The sequence below is a fragment of the Thyridium curvatum genome (assembly GCF_004353045.1).
Source record: "Thyridium curvatum strain D216 chromosome Unknown NODE_21_length_474914_cov_86.438106, whole genome shotgun sequence".
Lineage (NCBI taxonomy): Eukaryota > Fungi > Ascomycota > Sordariomycetes > Thyridiales > Thyridiaceae > Thyridium > Thyridium curvatum.
In genome coordinates, this window is record NW_022156776.1 from 89,154 (window position 1) to 108,705 (window position 19,552).

Genomic DNA, 19,552 nt, shown 5'->3' on the forward strand with positions numbered 1-19,552 from the left:
TCGTAAGCCGAGGTGCCCGTCTTTGTCGACGGGTACTTGTGCAAGATAACTCGGGGGAAAAGTGCATAGAGTAGCCTAAAGGAGTGACGGAACCAGACGAGTTACGCCTCGTGGAGTGTCAGCACTAGAAGTGCCATGCGACGCAACCACATGATGACAACTTTATTGTTTAATCCCCCCCGATGTTTAGATGTAGATAGATGTTCAGGTAGAATTCGTACAAGTAGATCTAGGGCCGCATGCTTACGTATGTCCCGTGCATCGTCTGCATCGTCGTCTTATTGCAGGCCCAGAGTCGCAGGCGCATAGAAGGAATCCGACATGAAAGGATGGCCGGGAAAATACAGCGCCAAGAGCACATTGGACTCTTCTGGTGGTGCATGCAGGCTTTGCAGATCCGTCGCTTGCAAACAGTACGTACGTGGAACAAAACAAAAAGAAGATGGAATCGAAGCAAAGCATGGCCGAGTTTCAGCTCCCAAGTGGCTAATCGCCCGACAAGCCTTCAGTGTCGACCCCACCCGAGACCGCCCGTAGCAATAGCGCCTGTAGGGGCGGGAACTAGCCTGAGACAACCTTATCCCGGAAGGGCTAACACTAACAGCGACTTTTAATGGGCAAGCAAACCAGACGCAGCGCCTGGCCAATACGATCCAAGTAGCCTGCTCCGCCTCAATCTACCAACCCAGGTGTGCTATTCGTCATGTCCTTGGGTGTGTGTGCGCGCGCATATGCATGTGGGCATGTTCTCTGGTGGTTGCATGGGTGAGAGGAGCAATCCTGTCCCTACTCTCTCGACACTGGGCACTTTTTCTGCGACACGGCTTTCACGACACAGAGCCGCCTCCTCGAGGCCCTTTCGCGATTATCCTTCTGGCTGGTCCTTCTGTTGCTCTGCCTTGCTGGCTCGCTCGCGATCGTTCCAAGCGACAGACAATGAGACTCCGCTCCGCGCCCGACTCGCCCTCATAACAAGCGCCACCGGCACGGCATCGCCGTCGTCATGGCCGAGACGCAGCAGGACGAACCTGCCCGACGCTCCTCCATTGAGAAACAGCCTGTCATGGTCCCCGTGCAGGACCCAGAGCCCTCGGCTTTGGACAGACTGCCAGACGAGATCATCCAACAGTATGCGCGCCCCGATCATGTGCTGCCTATGTCACAGACCGTTATGTTCCTCGTCTCTGTCTCTGCAATGCTGACCTTTGCGAACTGCAGAATTCTCCTGCTGGCCGACCCCGATACTTTTGCATCTCTCATCCTGCTTAATTCCAGGTGGCGGCACGCATCCCAGGAAGCCCACCTGTTCGCACACCAGCTGTCGCAGTCCCCCTCGTACGCGGCGAGTCACAAAGGCACCTCGAAGCCCATCACAGAAGATGATCTGCCCAGGCTACGGCGGCTGTTCGCTTGCGAGGTCAAGAGAAACCTCTTTGGAGCCTACCTGCGTCCGAATAAAACCATCATAAAGCTCATCTCCAACTCTATCAGCTCCTCATCGTGCCCCGGCGGAGAAGGCATCCAGTTCACCCCTTCGCCGCGGGGCCACCATCTGCTGGGCTACAACTCGTCCAGGATATATGTCATTGACGTTCGGGGGGCCGACATTGTGGTGCAAAGGGAACTCAAGATATTGAGGCGTCCTGCTGCGACTTGCATCACCGATAGCGGGAGCTTCCTTGCCGTCCTCCTCACTGAGATGCAAGTGGATCTTTACGATCTGAGCTCTTCGCCACCCAAGAGAACGCAGTCCATCATCCTCGACCACTCTCCGCGCGCCATCGCCCTGTCCCCATGTGGCGGCGTACTGGCCGCTGCGTACGAGGGCGGAATCGAGGTCTCCTCCCTCAAGTCCAGCGCCCTCCCCACCGACAGGAGAGCCGTCAAGTGCGACGCCGTCGATTCTCTGGCCTTCTCCTTTGACGGCACACAGATCCTCGGCACGACAACACACTCTTCGCAACCGAGCACCGTCATCATCACGGCGCCGTATTACGACCCAGGCGCCGCAATGATGGACGAAGACCCGAGTGCCCTCTGGACCACTTCGATCCTCTTTCCAAATTCCAGCCGAGACTGCAGTCACGCCGTTTTGATACAGAACTCGACCCGTGAGGAGGCCGAATGGGCATTCACCTACGACAGGAGTTTTGAGACCTTTCGCGCCGTCCGAATCGAAGACCTCAGGAACGGGACTACATACTTCACCGGACCGATACCGAGCCTCGAATCCCAAGCCAAATTACTGCCCTGCACACTGCCGGCTGCCTCGTACTGCGGCGAACTAGTATCGGCAGGCTTCCAGGGCCACGAGATCTGGCTATATGGCGTTCCTGAGGATCTTGATGCGGTACCTGACCCTCCACCCCCGTCGAGTGACGGGAGCTCGGGCGGGCTTAGCCGCCAGAACAGCGGTGGCCCCATGAGAACTCCATCCCGCGGGCAGGAGCCCAGCACCGAGGCTCGCATGCCTCAGTGGCAGGTGCTCTGTGACAAGATGAGGAATACTTTCGTTGCCGGCTGCAAGATCGCCGAGCTGAATGGCGTCAATACCGTGAAGTGGGTTGAGGGCTTTGGCAACTCGTCTGTGAAGGAGAGGCTTCTCGTCGCGGCACGAGGCGTGCTGCCGCCGAAACCCATCACGGAAGAGGATGGCCTGGATTTTGTCGACGGAGGCCGAATTACCCTGATCGACTTTGACTACGCTACGCAGGACGGGCAGGAGGTCGAAATCGAGATCGAGGTCGGGACCAAAGAACCAGAAGTTCTCGAGGAGGAAACCCGGGACATGGATACCGAGGTTGCCATCGTTCGACGGAGGACCGTGGCGCAGAAACGAGGCAACCGCAGCGCAGTCGGCCGGACTGCAACGATGGCATCTCGGGCGCCTCCTGTTCCGCAGGTACCCCCGGTGCCTTCGGCATCCGAAGAGGAAGACCCCCTTGTGCCAAGGCGCATTGGCGTCCGCCCTGTGCAACGCCAAAGAACATCATCGCCGCCACCGAATGAAGAGCACGAGACGGAATCGATCATCGAGGAGCAAGAGGCGCTCGATCTCCCGTATTCCCATGCCAGTCCCAGGTCCGGGACGACACTCCGCCGCGCTGCCACTGCCGCGGCGACTAACCGTCGACTTCACCCCACCACAGCCTCTGGTGCGCCCATCCAGTATCGTCGTGCTGATGGTCGCGCAGAGCATCCTCACGAGAGTGACGCAGACAACTGGGTTCCGCCGCCGCCTCCGTACCAGGCCGACGATCCAGGCGATCTACCCGCGTTCATGCGCCACAACGTCCCAGCCGTGACTCCGGGCGATCTGTCCCTTTCGCCCAGCCAGAGAGGCGCAGCTGGAGAGGGGCAGGCGGGCGAGTCTGTGTCAGCACACACAGACATCCTACCTGAGAGGAGTCGTACAACTGCACCCGGCCTGCCGTCATCACCCCCAGGTGCAACCGCGTCCGGTGTGTCACGTCAACGCTCAGTCAGCAACGATGCGAGCATGGCGCGGCCCAAAGCTAGCGACTTTGCCCATTACAATCGAAACTCTACCGCCATGGATGATGAAGAAGGCATCTATGATGTCTCTCCTCCCGAGTCTCCAAAACTCGCCAATGGGGCTCCGGACGCCGCTGGCGTAAGGGATGTAAGTGGGTCAAGTACAAATGCTGGGCCAAGTGTCTCACCAGCAACGTCTACGCCTGCGATCCCGCCGCAACAGGTCTCACCTGCGCAACCTCAGATGGAGATGGCAGCCCCTGTGCCGCCAGCGCAGCCATCGCACGGCCCACCCTTGAACCTCAACATCCCAACGCCTGCCTCGTCGAACAACTTCAAACCCCTACCTCTTCCGCCAGCGGACGCATCACCGATCGCCCGCCGCATCTCGGTCTCCCGCACCTGGCCAACCCAGCCCAACCCGGAGCAAGCCGCCGCATCTACGAACGCAACCGCTGGCTACCCGTACTCGGCTCCCGTCACAAACGTCACGACCGACCAGATGATGATGACCCAGGCTCTCCCACCCGCACCGCGGACGGACCAGCTCGCGAGCCTTCATCGCCACGACGGCCAGCGCCCGCCATCCCACCGCTTCTCCGGTGTCTTCCAGCTGTCTCGGGTGCCCGTCGGCAGCCGCGACAGCGACCGGAGGTCCTCGTCCCTCGGAGGCCCGCTGCCGATGCCGCCCACCGGCCAGGAACAGCCCCTCGCACCGCCGCACCACTCCTTCGAGCCCCGGCGGCCCAGCTCCTCCCCGCTGCCCCCCGTCGAGGATCAACCGCTGATCATCAGCACTCCGACCGGCGTGTCGGGCGCCTACGACCCGCCCGGCCGCGTGCCCTCGACGCACGTGCGCCAGGAGCCGACCATCTTCGCCCCCGTGCCGCGGCACCCGCCCCCGGCGCCCGGCGGCCGAGCCACCCCGGCGGCCGAGTTCCTGCGCCCCACCGCCGAGCGCCTGGAGACCATCTACAGCGAGGCCGGCGCCGGAGCGGCGGCAGCGACATACTCGCAGACCAGCGGCGCGCCCAGCGTCGTGGGCCGGCGGCCGAGCCGCGCCGAGCGCAGCGCCGCCAAGAACATGGCCGACGCCAAGAGGCGCGGGTGGCGCCGGGCCCGGAGCGTGCGCAAGGTGCACAAGAAGAACAAGGGCGCCGCGGCGGCGGCGGCGGCGATGCCAGACCGGGACCTGGACGCCTGGACGGACGTGACGGCGTCGTCGGGCATGGGGGCTTATCCTCCCGGGGCGTGGCCGCCTCAGCAGCAGCAGCAGCAGCAGCAAGGGGCTGCTGCCCAGGGCGGTCGGGCCAAGGGTAAAAGTGGGAAGTGCGTCGTGATGTGAACGCGGCCTGTGGAATGTGGAATGGAAAATTGGAAGGGAGAGAAGTAAGAAAAGGATGCCTCTGGGCGTGTGGTCGGCTTTCTCCCTTCTGTATGTGTTGGTTTTTTGGGTTTTGTTTTACATGCGCTGGGATGAGTGAGAGAGGAGGGGGCGTTTATCATCATGTCAGCATAACAGCACGCTCGCTTTTTGTCTACTTCTACAAGATACCTATCTCGCGATTTTGAAACGACCGAAAAAGGAGGAAAAGGGAGGGTCATGTTCAGCGGTTTTGCAATTTCGTATGGAGGACATTGAGCAGATTAGGTATGCTCGAGCATGTGGTTAGAGTACAAGCCACGAAGATAATGCGGCAGAATGATACTGAATGGAGAGATGTCGAAAAAAGACACGACGACGAGAATGGAAACACGATTCAACAAATTTGGATATAAAAATTTGTTCCATCTAGCAAGTGATGGCATCGTCTTCTCTAAGAAGCAAACACTATACTAAGTCGTTCACATACCAACTCCCCCATCACCTATTTTCGCCCACAAAACCCCCCTTTTTGGCCAGGGACGTTTCAAAAAGCATCTTCTCTTCTTAAGCCTCGAGCTTCAGGCCCTCAAACTGCTTGATCGTCCCCTCGAGGTGCCGCTCCTCGCTCTCGGCGTCGGCGAGCCTCTTGCCGTCGGCCTCGCGCGTCGCGTCCGTCACCTTGTCCTGGTACTTGGGGTCGTCCATCGTCTTCTTCTGCTTGGCGATGCCCGCGCGCGTCTTCTCGAGCTTGCTCTTGGCCTTTGTGATCTCGGCGTCGATGTCGACGCGGCCCCTGACGTGCAGGTAGACGGCGGCGCTGGCCGAGACAGGGAAGGCGACGCAGCCGTGGGGGCGGGCGGCCGCCGAGTCGAGGATCTCGAGCGAGGCGATACCCTTGCCGCAGAGCGACTTGATGGCCTGGATCTGCTCGGTAGCGGTGCGGTGGGCCGTCTCGTCAAAGGTTTGGACAAAGACTGTAGCATGATTGTTAGTGGTTTGCAGAAAAGAAAAACCGACAGGAGGGTAGGGGAACGTACCCTGAGCCTCATCCTTAAGAGAGTACTCCGACATGAGCGACCGGACACCCCTGGAGGCGCCAATGACGAGCTCATAGGCAGCCTCGGCCTTCGGGTTGTCGAATTTCTCTTCGAAGACGGGGTAGGAAGCAATGACAATGGATGGGGTCTTGTCCTCGGGCCGCCTAGGTAGACGCTGCCAAAGCTCCTCGGTGATGAAGGGCATGAAGGGGTGGATGAGCAGCAGGGCGCTCTCGAGAGCCGTGTAGAGGGTCTGAAGCGCCGACTCTTGCTCCTCCTTGGAGCCCTCCTGGATGATGGCCTTTGAGTTCTCGATGAAGACGTCGCAGAGCTGGTTGTACCAGTAAACGTAGACGGCGAGTGTGCTCTTCTGGAACTCGCGCTCGGCAATGGCACGGTTGACATCCCGGGCAGCGGCGTTCATCTTGTGCAGGATCCAGAGCTCTGGAAGGCTCTCCTTGCCTCCGAGCGTCCGCGTCTTGCGAGGCACAAAGTCGGGGTAGTTGGCTAGGTTGCCGAGGACGTACTTGGTGGCCTGCCAGATCTTATTGCAGAAGCGACGGTACGCATGCATGACCTTGATGTCAAAGTTGATATCGCCGCCACCAGTGACGTAGCTGGCCATGCAGTATCTGAGAGCGTCTGAACCACACTCGGGGATACCGCTGGGGAACGCGGTCTTTTGATACTTCTTGGCCTTCTCGACCTCGGAGGGGTGCAGGTTGCCCTGGAGAAGCTTCTCGTGGAGATCCTCCAGCTTGATGCCCGCGATAACGTCCAGGGGGTCGATGACGTTGCCCAGGGACTTGGACATCTTTCTGCCCTCGGAATCACGGACGAGGGGGTGCAGGTAGACCTCCTTGAAGGGCACCTCGCCAGTGAGCTTCAGACTGAGCATCATCATGCGGGCCACCCAGAAGAAGATGATATCCCAGCCAGTCTCGAGGACGCTGGTCGGGAAGAGCCTCCGGAAGTCCTCTGTCTTAGAGGGCCAGCCGAGAGTGCTGAAGGGCCAGAGGCCACTGGAAAACCAGGTGTCGAGCACGTCAGGATCCCTCTTCAGCGTGAACTTCTTGCCACCGAGGGCCTTCTCGGCCTTTTGACGAGCCTCCTCCTCGGTCTTGCCAGCAAACCAGCGGTCATTGTTGGCACCATCGGCAGTCTCGCCCTCAACCTCAGCATAGTATACAGGGCACTGGTGTCCCCACCAGAGCTGACGAGAGATACACCAATCCTGGATATCCGTCATCCAACGGTAGAAGGCCTTCTCGCCGGTCTCGGGCTTGATCTTGGTGCGTCCATCCCGGACGGCCTGAGCGGCGTTGGCAGCCATGTCCTGCATGGACACCCACCATTGCGGCTTGAGCATGGGCTCGATGATGTCTTTACTCCTCTCGCAGATGGGGACGGTCATGGGGTTGTCTTTCTTGTCGACGTACAGGCCCAGCTTCTTCAGGTCATCCTGGAGGGTGTACCTGACGTCGAAACGCTTCTTTCCAGCATACTCGCCACCGTTCTCGTTGACGAGACCATCGTCGGTGAAGATGTTGATGAACTCTAGATTGTGCCTCTTTCCAATAGCGAAATCGTTGGGGTCGTGGGCAGGGGTGATCTTGACGGCACCCGAACCGAATTCCTTGTCGACGTAGTCGTCGGCAACGATGCGGAGTAGGCGACCCTTGATGAAGGGGTGCACGGCATTCTTGCCAACGAGATCCTTGTAGCGCTCGTCTTGAGGATGGACGGCAATACCAGTATCACCCAGCATGGTCTCAAGTCGAGTGGTGGCGACCTCAATGGTCTGGTCGGAGCCCTCGATCTGGTACTTGAAATAGACAATCACACCGAACTCGACCTTCTTGTCGTAGTTGGGGACGTCGAGTAGCGTCCTGCCGGGGAGCTCCTTGTTGATAACCTCGAGGTTGGACAGGGCCGTGTTCAGCTTGCAGCACCAGTTGACAAGGCGGTTCGCCCTATAGATGACTTTCTCGTCGTGGAGGCGGACGAAAGTCTCGGCCACGGCGGCGCTCAAGTTCGCATCCATGGTGAAGGCCTCCCTGCTCCAGTCCATACTGCCACCCATCTTGCGGAAGGCGTTATTGATGCGCTGGTGATACTCCGTCTTCCACTCCCAGACAGTCTCGTTGAACTTCTCACGGCCCAAGTCATGTCTGGTCTTGCCCTGACGCCTCCAGAGCATGTTCTCGACGACGCTCTGGGTGGCAATGCCAGCGTGATCACAGCCAGGCAGCCAGAGGGTGGTCTTGCCGTGCATACGGTTCCACCTAATCATGATATCCTGGAGCGAGCTGCCGAGCGCGTGGCCCATGTGAAGCGAGCCCGTGACGTTGGGGGGAGGGATCGAGATAACGAAGTTGCCTTCGGGTTTGACCTCGCCATCCTTGGTAAACTCAGGCTTGAAGAAGCCCTGCTCCTCCCACCACTGATACCAGGCGCTCTCGACGGCAACAGGGTTGTAGGCCTTGTAATGCGGGTCGTCGAGGGACCGGAGCCGCTTCTTCTCGCCTGCAGGGGTATCGTTGACGTATTCGGGGAGGACCTCTTCCTCGGTTTTGACCTTCTTCTCCTTCGCTTTAGCAGGTGCAGCCTGCGCGGCTTGGGCTTGGGCAGCCTTCTTTTGGGCAAACTTGGCGGCCTTTTCGGCCTTCTTGCGCTCTTTCTCAAGCTCCTTGGCCGATTTGACCTTGGTCTCGGCGGGGGCAGCACCAGCGTCCTGACCAGAGGCATGGGTGCCAGCCGCACCAGAGGCCGCAGTCTCCTGAACAGCCTGCTTGGTCTCAGCGTCGACGGGGGGAGGGGTCTCGGTGGTAGGGTTCTGAGAGGCGGCAACTGTGTGGGAGCCACGTTAGCCATTGGGGGTGAGAGCTGGCATGGCAGCAGGTCTTACTCGGATTGCCTCGTCCTGAATTGGTCGCCATGGTCGCCTGATGTTGCTGTATTGTAAATAAAGCGTGTTAGTCTTCTGATGAGGCCGTATGTAGGTGGCGTGTGGGGGAGCGTATAAGGAGTGATGCATACAGGATAAATAGCACGCCTGAACAGAAGGGTTCGTCTCAATGGTGACGAGCGCCTCAGGAGCGCTCGGAGTGCTTGATGAGACGACGTGGTTGCGGTTGGAGGAGAGGGGAATATGCAGGAACTAGGTGGGATTGATCGCATGCGCCGTGGTCGACTTTGTAGATGCCGGACAAAATTGAGTCACTAGCTTAGCAGCACGGAGTAGGTGACTCAGGGCACGGGCCAATGGCGATGGTTGACAACCAGGAAGCTGCAGCATCTTTTGGAGGGGCAACGTACCCTGGAGACTCCACTGTACTTCGTTGGAATCCCTGATATAGACTCTTTATCTTATCGTCATCCCTGGGCCCATATAAATTATTATTTGTTAAGGCAAGGTAGGAGACGGAACAGAGCCAGTCATCCCGATGAAGCCCGGTCGGCTCAGCCATTGTCGAGCTTACACTTGCCACGTCTCAACGCCGTGATGTGATGTTGCTCAGTCGCTTCAGTCCCCAGGCCGCCCTCCGGCCCCGTCCGGGCTGTGTCAGATGGCGCTCCTCCATCCATGCTTGCCAAAGCGGACGCTTCTCTGTTCTCACTCAAGGAGCAGCGACCAAGGTAATAACATATATCGCCCTGTGCATCACATATGGTCCTAGAGTCTCCTACTGACACTCTCGTAGCAAGCCATTCTTGATCATATAAAGAATGATGCCCATGATGCTACCCTTCAATTTTCTCATGGGCTAGCCACGAGAAAGTCAGACTCGGCAGTCATCCTTGCGTCTCGGCAGTACGCTACATGGCTCGAGGATCCGGGCTTCATGGGGCCTCTCCTGCAGCAGTTCTTTGGTCAGTCCCAAGGCGAGACTACAAGCCAAGAAGTCAGTGTTCTAGGCGCCGTTGTAGACGGCCTCTGTCCTTTGCAGCCCTCGGTAATGCCCCGTACAGGGTTCTCCATTCTCCATGGGAACCAAGACGAGATCCTTCCAGATCTCTGGGTCGGCAAACGGGAATACAAGTTCCGTGCAGCAGAGGTCCAAGCATCCATAGCAGTCTCATTCAGACCACTGCTCGGCGACTTCCATCCCCTGAATGTCACGATCCCTTTGGCACAGACCATCTTCCAGAACGGCAGGCCATCCACTCTCCTTGCTACCCGGTGGAAAGCCGGTCTTTCCGGCTCATATGAGCTGCAATCCCTCATAGAGAAGGATTCGCAGGTCATAGTGCCGTCTTTGGCCAGCATACAAGCGCATGCCAGTGTCTCAGTGCCCCTATATCCGATATCAACGCCACGACAGATAGTATCGGGATTGGGCAACATTGTTCGTCAAGTCGATATCGAGGGCAAAGCTTCACCAGCCTCTCAGGAATTAGAGGCTACAATTCCCAAACTGCTCGACAGGCGGGCGAGGCTTAACCCAGACTTGGAACCGACGCCACTGGCTGTGTGGGCACTCATCATCCCCGCGGATCTCACAGAATCTTATATCGCAGCACAGACTGACACCGCCTCAGATGCTGAGTCTGATATGGCTGAAGACTTTGCCCGGAGCTTCTCCAACCTCTTTGCTTCTGGTTGCCACCTTCATCGAGTTTGTAAGTTACTTTTCTCCCTCCCTTTCTCACCTGCGTCGCTGACCTCTCCCGTCTCAGTGAGCGGCGGCGGTGGCTGGGGCGCAAAGCAAGGTCTTTTATCGCTTGACCCTCAAACAAGATATATGACTGCTGGGAATGAGGACATTGAGAGTTTTATCAGCTCTTTCAGAGGAGAAAGCACGTCCGACAGTATCGTGACTCCAGGAAACTACATACAGTTCTTCGTCCAGCCCATGCCCAACAAAACAGAGGAGTTGGCTCCGGTTGCGAAGCAGGCTGGCAGCATGCCGTCCATTGCGTTCGGAACGCACGCTGGCCCGCTTGACGATCTGGTCGCCGGAGCGAAACCGTCGATAACTGTCGTCGATGATCACTTTGGTGCGGTGACGTCTCATGGCATTTACATTGAGCCAAAGCCAGACTTGGAGCATCAAGTGCAAGTCAGAGAAGGCACGCACACCAAGATTGACGCTCCCAACTCCTACATCTGGGAGGGGGGTAAGCGATGGTTTTGAGGCAGCCGCACTCGGGACAGAAAGGGACGTCAATGTATTATCTCCTGTACCATATTATATGATATCATGTATTTGCGAGGTTGGAGTATCGCTACAACGGTTTTAATATCAACCCGGAAAGTCTCCCGCTGTGCATCCAGTCCCTTGCTTGCTTAGGTAATCTACAGCCTACGACTTACAAATCACGACCTCTCTCCCCCAGCGAACCGATATAGCACGCAATTGGTGACTTTGCAAGCGCTCAATTCTCACTATTCTACTTCTTCAGCGTTTCTTCTTTTGATCTTGGCAATTTGTAGCGACACACGAGCCTGAGCCTGCATTCCACTTGAAGAAGTCTTGAATAGCCGCCGGAAGCAAGGATCCGTGAGAAGCAGAATGACGACTCCCATGGCTACAGTAGGCATCCTGTCCATAGGGGATATGGGCTTGGGCATCGCCAAGTTGCTCATTGCGAAGGGCTTTACTATCGCTACTAATTGCAAAGGGCGAAGGTACTGTTGGGCGCACCCTTCACGTATCAAGTCACGAATTTCACGGGACTGACACAACCTACAGCCAAGACACCGTCTCCCGGGCCAAGTCAGCCAAAGTCACCATCTTGGACTCGGACACTGACCTCGTCAACAAGTGCGACGTCATCCTCTCCGTCGTGCCGCCCCGCGACGCCGTCGACACGGCGCAGCGCGTCTTTGACGCCGCCCAGGCCCTGGAAGCCAAGCCGGGTGGCAGGCAGCTCTACTTCGCCGACATGAACGCCGTGGCGCCGTCGACCTGCAAAGCCATGGCCGCGACCTTTGCCAAGTCTGCCGCGCCGATCCGCTTCGTCGACGGCTGCATCCTGGGCGGCCCGCCTGCTCCGCCCTCCTCCGCCGATGCCGACGCCGGAGGAGGAGAGTGGTCCTGCCCGCTGATGCCGACGTCGGGCCCGCACGACCTGGCGCAGGCCTTCCCGCTGCTCGCGCACTCGCTCCGGGCGCGGCACATCTCGGACGCCGTCGGGGCCGCGAGCGGGCTCAAGATGTGCTTCGCCAGCATGTCCAAGGGCTATGCCGCCATCGCGACGCAGGCCTTCACGACGGCGCACCGGCTCGGCGTCCTGCCGGAGCTGCAGTCGGCGCTGGGAGAGCTGGCGCCCGCGCGGGCGCGGCAGATCGAGGCGTCGCTGGCCGGGATGCCGCCCAAGGCGTACCGCTGGGTGCGGGAGATGGAGGAGATATCGCTCACCTTTGCCGAGGAGGGCGGGTTCGAGGGCGCGGCCGACATGTTCCGCGGGGCGGCCGAGGTGTACCGGACGGTGGCGGAGGAGACGGTGCTCGGCAAGGAGAAGGTCGGGGATAGGAAGAGGGGGCGGACGGGAGAGGATGTGGCGGCGGCAATGGCTGAGGGGATCGAGCGGAAGAGGAAGAAGAGGGATTGAGGTTTGAGAGATGTACCACTGTTCGGCATGGGGAGGGGTGGATGTACTTTTTGCCCTCGTCGATAGTCGAAGATACACCGTCGAGAACCAAATTGCCGAGCGAACTCGCGGTAGGCCTGCAGAGTGCTTGTTTCCTCACCGTCCCACCTTATCAAGCAAACAGGTTTGTAGAGGCGAAAGCTGGCCGGAGGATGTTGATCTATGTTGCACTCGGCTATTCACTCACCTTGCTATGGGAGGGACTGGTAAGGTCCCTCCCATAGTTCCTATTACGGTCCAGCCTCGGTGAGACTGTCCCGTCGGAGAAGCCGTTGATCATCGGCCTGTGCCTCGATATGCATCCCGAAAAGCTGTTTCGGGGAGTGTATCAACTTTCCTGTATCAACCATTTCTTGGACGCCAGAGTGCCCGTGGCAGCTATAATCATGACGTTCTACGTCCTTGTGGAACGACTCCTTTGCAGGCAAGCTACGGTGTTGATCAGGTCACCTCGAGCTCGTGTTCATCAACCTCCTCGCAGGTGTGTAAGTTGAGCTTGCATCTATCAACACCAGATTCTCAACCCCGTGATGCCTGCCCCAAACCTTCTCGAAGTGCGTATATGCGAGAGAGCTATGCATTGGCATCGAGCAGTCAAGGGTCCAATATGTGCGATCTGCATATAGCCAGCTACCTTTTATGACACCGCATAGCCTCGGAACTTGTGACTTGAAGATGCCAAGTTTGCATCGCCCGCCCGGCTGGGAACTACAAAGATCATCATATAGAAGATATAGAGCACCTAAGCGCGAGACGGTGGTCCCAGAACGCCACAACCGTCCCATGGCAGGCTTTCGAGCGTTGCATCCCCCTCATCGTCGGGACCCAGATCTGAGGGGACTAACAGGTTCCGGAAATCACCATGCTTCGTGTTGCATCCGCATTGGGCCGGATGCCCAGCTAGCAAGGTTTACAGTCATGCCCATTTCGAGAAGAGGAGCAGGAGGGCACAAACCAGTTGAGAGCCAAACTCTAACAGAAAGAAAGCGCCGACGCCTAAGCCAACGTTGAAACCAAGCCCCTTCCCCCGGGCGGCGCGAAACCGTCCCGGCCGCCCCCGCAGCAGCCCGTTGCTGACCCGCCACTTACACGCCAGCCCGCCGCCAAAAACAGAAAAAAACCGGCTTTCACACCCACACCACCCACACGGCATGCCGATGACGTCCTTCCTTGGCCGCCCACAACCTTGCTTTTCACCTGGTAATGCGCCTCACCGCACGGTGTAGGCTTCATCAATTCTTCTGGGCCCCCCTCTGCATCTCTGCATAGTTTACTGGGTTTGTGAGACGTAGATCCTGTTCCGCTGGACCCTTGAAAGGTGTTGGCTACCTGTTACGGTAAATCATCAACCTGTTTTCTCAATTCTGCCAATTCTCACCCGTCTCCATCAAAGAACTTGAACCTGTTGTCTGCCCAAAGCTCCCCCTTTTTTGGCGATCATCACGGATTCGAAATCAGTATATCAATAAGACCTCCTCTTCAGTCCGTCGGGGCTTCCTTCTGGTCGACTTTGCATCGGCGCCTGTGCTTTGCCTTTCATCTCTGAGGCACGCTGTGGCCCGTGTAAGTCGAGAGGAGAGTGTGGTCCATACGTCATAGCATCGCATCGCCGACACGACACGACACGACCACGAGCAGATCAACTCAGACGGCGACCTTGATCAGAATTGTTCAGAACTTTCGACTCCAGAGAGGACGGGATTCGCAAAAGGCAAATACTTATTTGCCCTCATTTTCAAACAAGCAATTTAAGGCGTGCTGGGCAACGCCTTACCCTCTCTCGAACATATATCCTCACGATATCAACTGGACAACAAAAAACAACAACTCAACAATGGAGCCCACTCCAGAGTCAACACCGGCTCCACCGCCCTCCTCCTCATCCTCGAAACCGACAGCCGACACGCCCTCCTCACCCAGCACGACCAAGACGCGGCCGCGCAAACAACAAGGACAACAGCCGCCGCCACCAGCCCCATCCTCCGAGGCAACGCCCTCACAAGCACGGCCTCGCCCTCGCGCCCAGCCATCACAGCTCCCCAGCCCGCCACCCAGCGGGAGCGCCCCCGGTGGGAAAACCACCAAACTGGCCTTTTCAGCCGACCCCAAGCCGAAGCCACCCCGGCGGCAGCTCAACCCGCCAAGGCCGCAGTCGACAAAAGTGACGCCCAACTACGTCTCCTCTCCCGACGAGGACGAGGACGACGAGGACGGATCCTACGAGGAGGAGGAGGAGGATGACGAGTTTTATGACGACTATGACGACGGCGGCGGCGATGCGAACAACCAGCAGCTCTATCCGTACAACCCTCAACAGCAGCAGTTGGTGCAGCAGCAGCAACAACAGCAAATGCTGCAGCCAGAACCTCAGCAGAAGCAAAAAGGTCTACGAGTCGCCCTCGAACTGAATCTCGAAGTGGAAATCATGCTCAAGGCGCATATTCACGGAGACTTGACGCTCTCTCTGCTGTAGACCCAGGCTTGTGCTCCCTTTGTTGGTGGTATGAAAGAAAGAAAGCGTCGATGACGAGAGGGACTTTAGAGGTGGTGCTTGGGTTTGCCGGTTTTGATTTTGTACTTTGTATTAACACCTCTTAATGCCTTCTAATGACATGTCCTGGGACGCGTTCTTTTCCTTGCACTAGTAGAGTTTTAAAATCAGGCATCTCAAGAAGATCAGGGCGGGAAGGCGTTCTCTTGGTTTACCACAAATGTTTGTCATACTTCAGAAAGACAGTTTTACGAGAACAGAGACCATGTACTCAGCGTTTCAAGTGTAAACCGTCCAGACTTCACCATCCCGATATCTCGCCTTGATACAGTAGTGACAGCCCTTCGGAAACCCTCCTTCTATCCCCTCCCCCTTTCAACCGTTTTTGTGTACATGTACTCTTGCGTATAGATCTCGTCACGCGCCACGGCATCGTCACTCAATCATGTCGACATCATCATCGTGCGCCTTGCCATTCTGGTTCTCGCCCTCCGCCTGACCCTGTGCAGCCGCACGTGCCGGCGCATTGAAGTAGTCATTCATCTCGGCATCCAGCTCCTCCTGCGTCTTCTTGGGCCGTCCGTCCCGACCGCGGCCTCCGCCATTGCGCTCCCGCTCTCCGCCCTCTCCGCGCGGGCCACCACGCCGATCGCCACCCCTCCGGTCACCGGGCCGGCGACCACCACCGCCGCCGCCACCGCCACCACCGGTACGACGACCCCGCGGCTGGGGACTGCGCGAGCGCGAGCGTCTGCCGGGAACATATCTGTCGATGCCCCTGCGGGCGGCATCATCTTCGAGGTCTCGGCCGGGCGACAGCGAGCGGCTGCGTCTTCCACCTGGTGCTGTGATGCGCTCCGCCAGAGGGCGGCCGGGCTTGACGGCCGTGTCAAAGGGATTGCGACGACCGCCACTGCCCAGCGGCACGATGGTCATTCGGATGGGTTGGCCTAGCCGGTTCCATGTTAGCCTATCCCGGCCCGCGTCCGCATTGCTTCAGCACAAGTCGGCTCACCTGCAGCATTGGCGCCGTCGTACTCCCGAACTGCCTGCTTGGCGTCTTCGTAGGTCTGGTAGGTGACATAAGCCACGCCCTCAGACCGTCCGGCACGGTCGTAGACCAGCTCGAGCTTAGCGATGGGACCGATCTTTTCGAATAGGCCCTGTTTGTTGCAGGTCAGCATGTGACAGTCGCGAAGATGCAAACTTGTGTGTTGGGACATACGCTCAAATCTTCCTCCGTAAGCTCGTAGTGGACGTTTTCGACGCGGATCTTTGCGCCTCGGGATTCGCTGTTGACCTTGCATTAGATACATGCTCTCCAGGGCGGAAAGGGAGCGAGTAAAATCTACCTGGCATGGCGATCGTCTTCGTCGCGTCGCGATCTAGGACCTTTTGACCGGCGAGAACCTATCAAGACAGGATGTCAGCACTTTTTGCCCGTCCGTAAGCTCGCCCATTGCGTGACGCGGGGCAACATACCACTGTCTTCGAATCTGTCATGGACCCATTCCCTACACGAGACGCTCGTGTCAGTCATCCACCGCTCGAGACGCAGTCCACCTTTCGATTGGTATCACTCACGAGTCCAGGTTACGAGGAGCTTCGTCGCGGTAAGACTGTTTCATCATCGCAGAGGAGAGCGCAATGTTAGCCGACACAATCCCAATGGCATGCTGCTGTTACCTTCCCCCGGTCGCGCGTCTTCGGAGAATGTCCTATCGTCTGCGAAAGCGCAAGTTGTATCGAGAGCTGCGACGACGTTCCAACAAAGAGGGTGTTCTGGACCGGAAGAAGGGACCGGCTGTCTCTTGACTTTACGAGGGAGGAGGAAGAGGAGGAGTATCAACCTGTAAGAGAGAGAATATAACGTTAATGTCCTGACCACGACGAGTGAGTTCACGCAGAAGATAGCGCACCTTTCTTATGCCGTCGCGCGGATAGTTATCCTGCCTGTCACGGCGCCGTTGACCTCCTCGGGAGCCTCGCGAGCCGCCGCCAGATTGGCCGCCCTACACGTTGAATGCGTCAGCGACCGTTGGAGAGCCCGGATAGTCAAGTCCGTCCCGTACCTTGCGCTCTGCGAGAATCTCGTCGAGACTGCGATCCATCGTCGTTTAGTTGGAAAATATTGGCTGCGCAGAATAAGTGCGAGTTGCCGGGCTGAAGAAAGGAGGGAAGGCGAGCTGGTGTTTGGTCTGGTGTTTGGCATTGTACCAGGCTTGATTCTGCCGCCCATAGCCTGGCAGGGGATGTCAGACTACACCGCCTTGGCGCCAATGGGCGGAGCCGACTTCGCAACTAACCTTTTATTCCGTCCAAGAGAATGTTATGTTGTACACTCTCTGATTACCTCTCTCTCTCTCTATATATATATATCTAGAGAGAGAGAGAGAGATGTCTAGGAGTGAATCGCCAAGGGGTCACTGTACAGCATAGATGGTGGATCACTGGGAAGATAGTTTTTAATAGAAATCGTATTTTTCACCAGGCTGACCTAGTCTCAACCTACACAATCGACAAAGGAAAAGTAGAACGAAAATGAGAATTGCGCAAGTACTGCTTATCATCTCGCAGTTGAGGCATCGAGAACCTTCCCTTGCTATTAGGTAAAAGCGGGAAGCCTCTCAAGACCCCTGGAAATGCAAAGCCACCATTTTGTGTCGAGTCGTCACAAAGCTGCGCAATAATGCCGGAAGCCCGGCCCATGCAACTTTTTGTCCTCCGCGTCTATCAAACAGTGCAACACTGATGCTCCCAAGCCCCAAAGGTCGACAAGCTGATAATATCGGTGCGTTCGATATTTGGATGAAGGGTGAACGAGGTTACGGTGCGATGTTGGTGTTGGGGGTGTCGCTGCTTAAATGAGGTCGGCAACGTTCATAGGCATCTCCTCAATCTGAGTGCTGTAGAACTGCTCAATCTCGCGCATCATGCGGACATCCTCAGCCGTGACGAAGTTGATGGCAACACCCTTTCGGCCGAAACGACCACCACGGCCGATACGGTGGATGTAGTTCTCACGGTTGGCAGGCAGGTCATAGTTGATAACCAGCGAGACCTGCTGGACATCGATACCACGAGCCAGAAGGTCGGTGGCGATGAGGACACGAGAGGAGCCGGACCGGAATTCCTTCATAATCAGGTCACGCTGAGCCTGGTCCATGTCGCCGTGCATGGCAGAGACGGTGAAGTCGCGGGCAGTGAGCTTATCAGTGAGCCAGTCGACCTTCCGGCGGGTGTTGCAGAAGATGACAGCCTGGGTGATGGTGACCGTCTCGTAGAGATCGGAGAGGGTGTCGAGCTTCCACTCCTCCTTCTCAACAGCAATGTAGAACTGCTTGATACCCTCGAGGGTGAGCTCGTCCTTCTTGACCAGAATGCGGACGGGGTCGCGCATGAACTTGGTGGTGACCTCAAGGACGTCCTGGGGCATGGTGGCAGAGAGGAGGACGACCTGGGTGGACTGAGGCAGCAGCTGGAAGATGTCGTAAATCTGCTCCGTGAAGCCACGGGACAGCATCTCATCAGCCTCGTCGAGAACGAACATCTTCATCGAGTCGGTCTTCAGGAAACGGCGCTGGATCATGTCGTGGACACGGCCGGGGGTACCGACGACGACCTGAGGACCGTCCTGGAGGGCCTTCATGTCGTCGCGGACGCTGGTACCGCCGATGCAGGCGTGGCACTCAACGTTCATGAAGTCGCCAATGGCAACGACGACCTTCTGGATCTGCTGGGCCAGCTCACGGGTGGGGGCAAGAATGAGAGCCTGGCACTGCTTGATGTTGGGGTCGATCTTCTGCAGAACAGAGATGGAGAAAGTAGCGGTCTTGCCAGTACCGGACTGGGCCTGAGCAATGACATCGTGGCCTGTGGGGAGAAAGATCAATTTTCTGGTCCTTGACTAGGGCAGAATTATCAAATGAGCCCTTGACATACCCTTAATGACGGGCATGATAGCGCGCTGCTGGATAGCAGAAGGGCGCTCGAAGCCATAGGCGTAGACACCGCGAAGGAGCTCGGCCTTCAGGTTCATCTCGTCGAAAGAGTCGACGGTCTCGTCATAGTTGGACTCGATCTGTCCTGTAAATGGCAAGAGAAAAATGTCAGTCTCGGATTCTTCATCGTTGCGCTTCTAGAGTGTTCATGGGAGAAGCCAATGTTTTGAGACAATGTGCCCCGCCAGTGATGGCGGATTTTTGGAAAACGTGCGAGGAGCGCCAGAGCTACCAAAGCAGGGGGTTGGCTTTGCCTGGCGCATCTTCTCCCAGGGGGCACAGAGCACATGGACGAGGTACAACTGGGAGGGGAAGGATTCACATACCCTCGGGGACGTCCTCGAGTCCCTTGTCGGTAGCCATGATTGCGGTTGAGTTGCAAGAAAATCTAGATCACAAGCCCGGCTTGAGATCTAGATGAGAGGGAAAGTGAGTTTGGTGGGGGGTTCTTTCCGAGAAGAAAAAAATCTACACGAGTCTTATCAAAGACGATCGCTGTAGAGATTCGCAATAAACCGTAAGAAATGAACTAGACTCGAAGGCTCTCAAGGAAAATGAGAGCTCA

The 19,552-nt window shown here is 57.5% G+C and overlaps 6 protein-coding genes across 6 annotated transcripts; 3 read left to right on the forward strand and 3 right to left on the reverse strand.

Annotated features, from left to right (window-relative positions):
- Positions 1 to 1,003: 1,003 nt before the first annotated feature.
- E0L32_004385 (uncharacterized protein) lies at positions 1,004 to 4,840 on the forward strand (the record flags this gene model as incomplete). The annotated part of the gene is made up of 1 exon (XM_031138789.1): positions 1,004 to 4,840. One exon carries the CDS (start codon positions 1,004 to 1,006, stop codon positions 4,838 to 4,840), a length of 3,837 nt encoding a protein of 1,278 aa, XP_030997116.1.
- A 585-nt stretch (positions 4,841 to 5,425) lies between these two features.
- E0L32_004386 (uncharacterized protein) lies at positions 5,426 to 8,837 on the reverse strand (the record flags this gene model as incomplete). Its single annotated transcript, XM_031138790.1, has 3 exons — positions 5,426 to 5,835; positions 5,899 to 8,748; positions 8,807 to 8,837. The coding sequence occupies 3 exons, from the start codon at positions 8,835 to 8,837 to the stop codon at positions 5,426 to 5,428; spliced, it is 3,291 nt and encodes a 1,096-aa protein (XP_030997117.1).
- A 571-nt stretch (positions 8,838 to 9,408) lies between these two features.
- Positions 9,409 to 12,456, forward strand: E0L32_004387 (uncharacterized protein; the record flags this gene model as incomplete). The annotated part of the gene is made up of 5 exons (XM_031138793.1): positions 9,409 to 9,537; positions 9,603 to 10,521; positions 10,579 to 11,019; positions 11,437 to 11,530; positions 11,595 to 12,456. 5 exons carry the CDS (start codon positions 9,409 to 9,411, stop codon positions 12,454 to 12,456), a joined length of 2,445 nt encoding a protein of 814 aa, XP_030997118.1.
- Positions 12,457 to 14,329: 1,873 nt separating this feature from the next.
- Positions 14,330 to 14,968, forward strand: E0L32_004388 (uncharacterized protein; the record flags this gene model as incomplete). The annotated part of the gene is made up of 1 exon (XM_031138794.1): positions 14,330 to 14,968. One exon carries the CDS (start codon positions 14,330 to 14,332, stop codon positions 14,966 to 14,968), a length of 639 nt encoding a protein of 212 aa, XP_030997119.1.
- Positions 14,969 to 15,421: 453 nt separating this feature from the next.
- On the reverse strand, positions 15,422 to 17,097 carry E0L32_004389 (uncharacterized protein; the record flags this gene model as incomplete). The annotated part of the gene is made up of 6 exons (XM_031138795.1): positions 15,422 to 15,936; positions 16,002 to 16,149; positions 16,212 to 16,278; positions 16,571 to 16,605; positions 16,858 to 16,998; positions 17,059 to 17,097. 6 exons carry the CDS (start codon positions 17,095 to 17,097, stop codon positions 15,422 to 15,424), a joined length of 945 nt encoding a protein of 314 aa, XP_030997120.1.
- A 749-nt stretch (positions 17,098 to 17,846) lies between these two features.
- E0L32_004390 (uncharacterized protein) lies at positions 17,847 to 19,350 on the reverse strand (the record flags this gene model as incomplete). The annotated part of the gene is made up of 3 exons (XM_031138796.1): positions 17,847 to 18,859; positions 18,929 to 19,072; positions 19,314 to 19,350. 3 exons carry the CDS (start codon positions 19,348 to 19,350, stop codon positions 17,847 to 17,849), a joined length of 1,194 nt encoding a protein of 397 aa, XP_030997121.1.
- Positions 19,351 to 19,552: the final 202 nt, after the last annotated feature.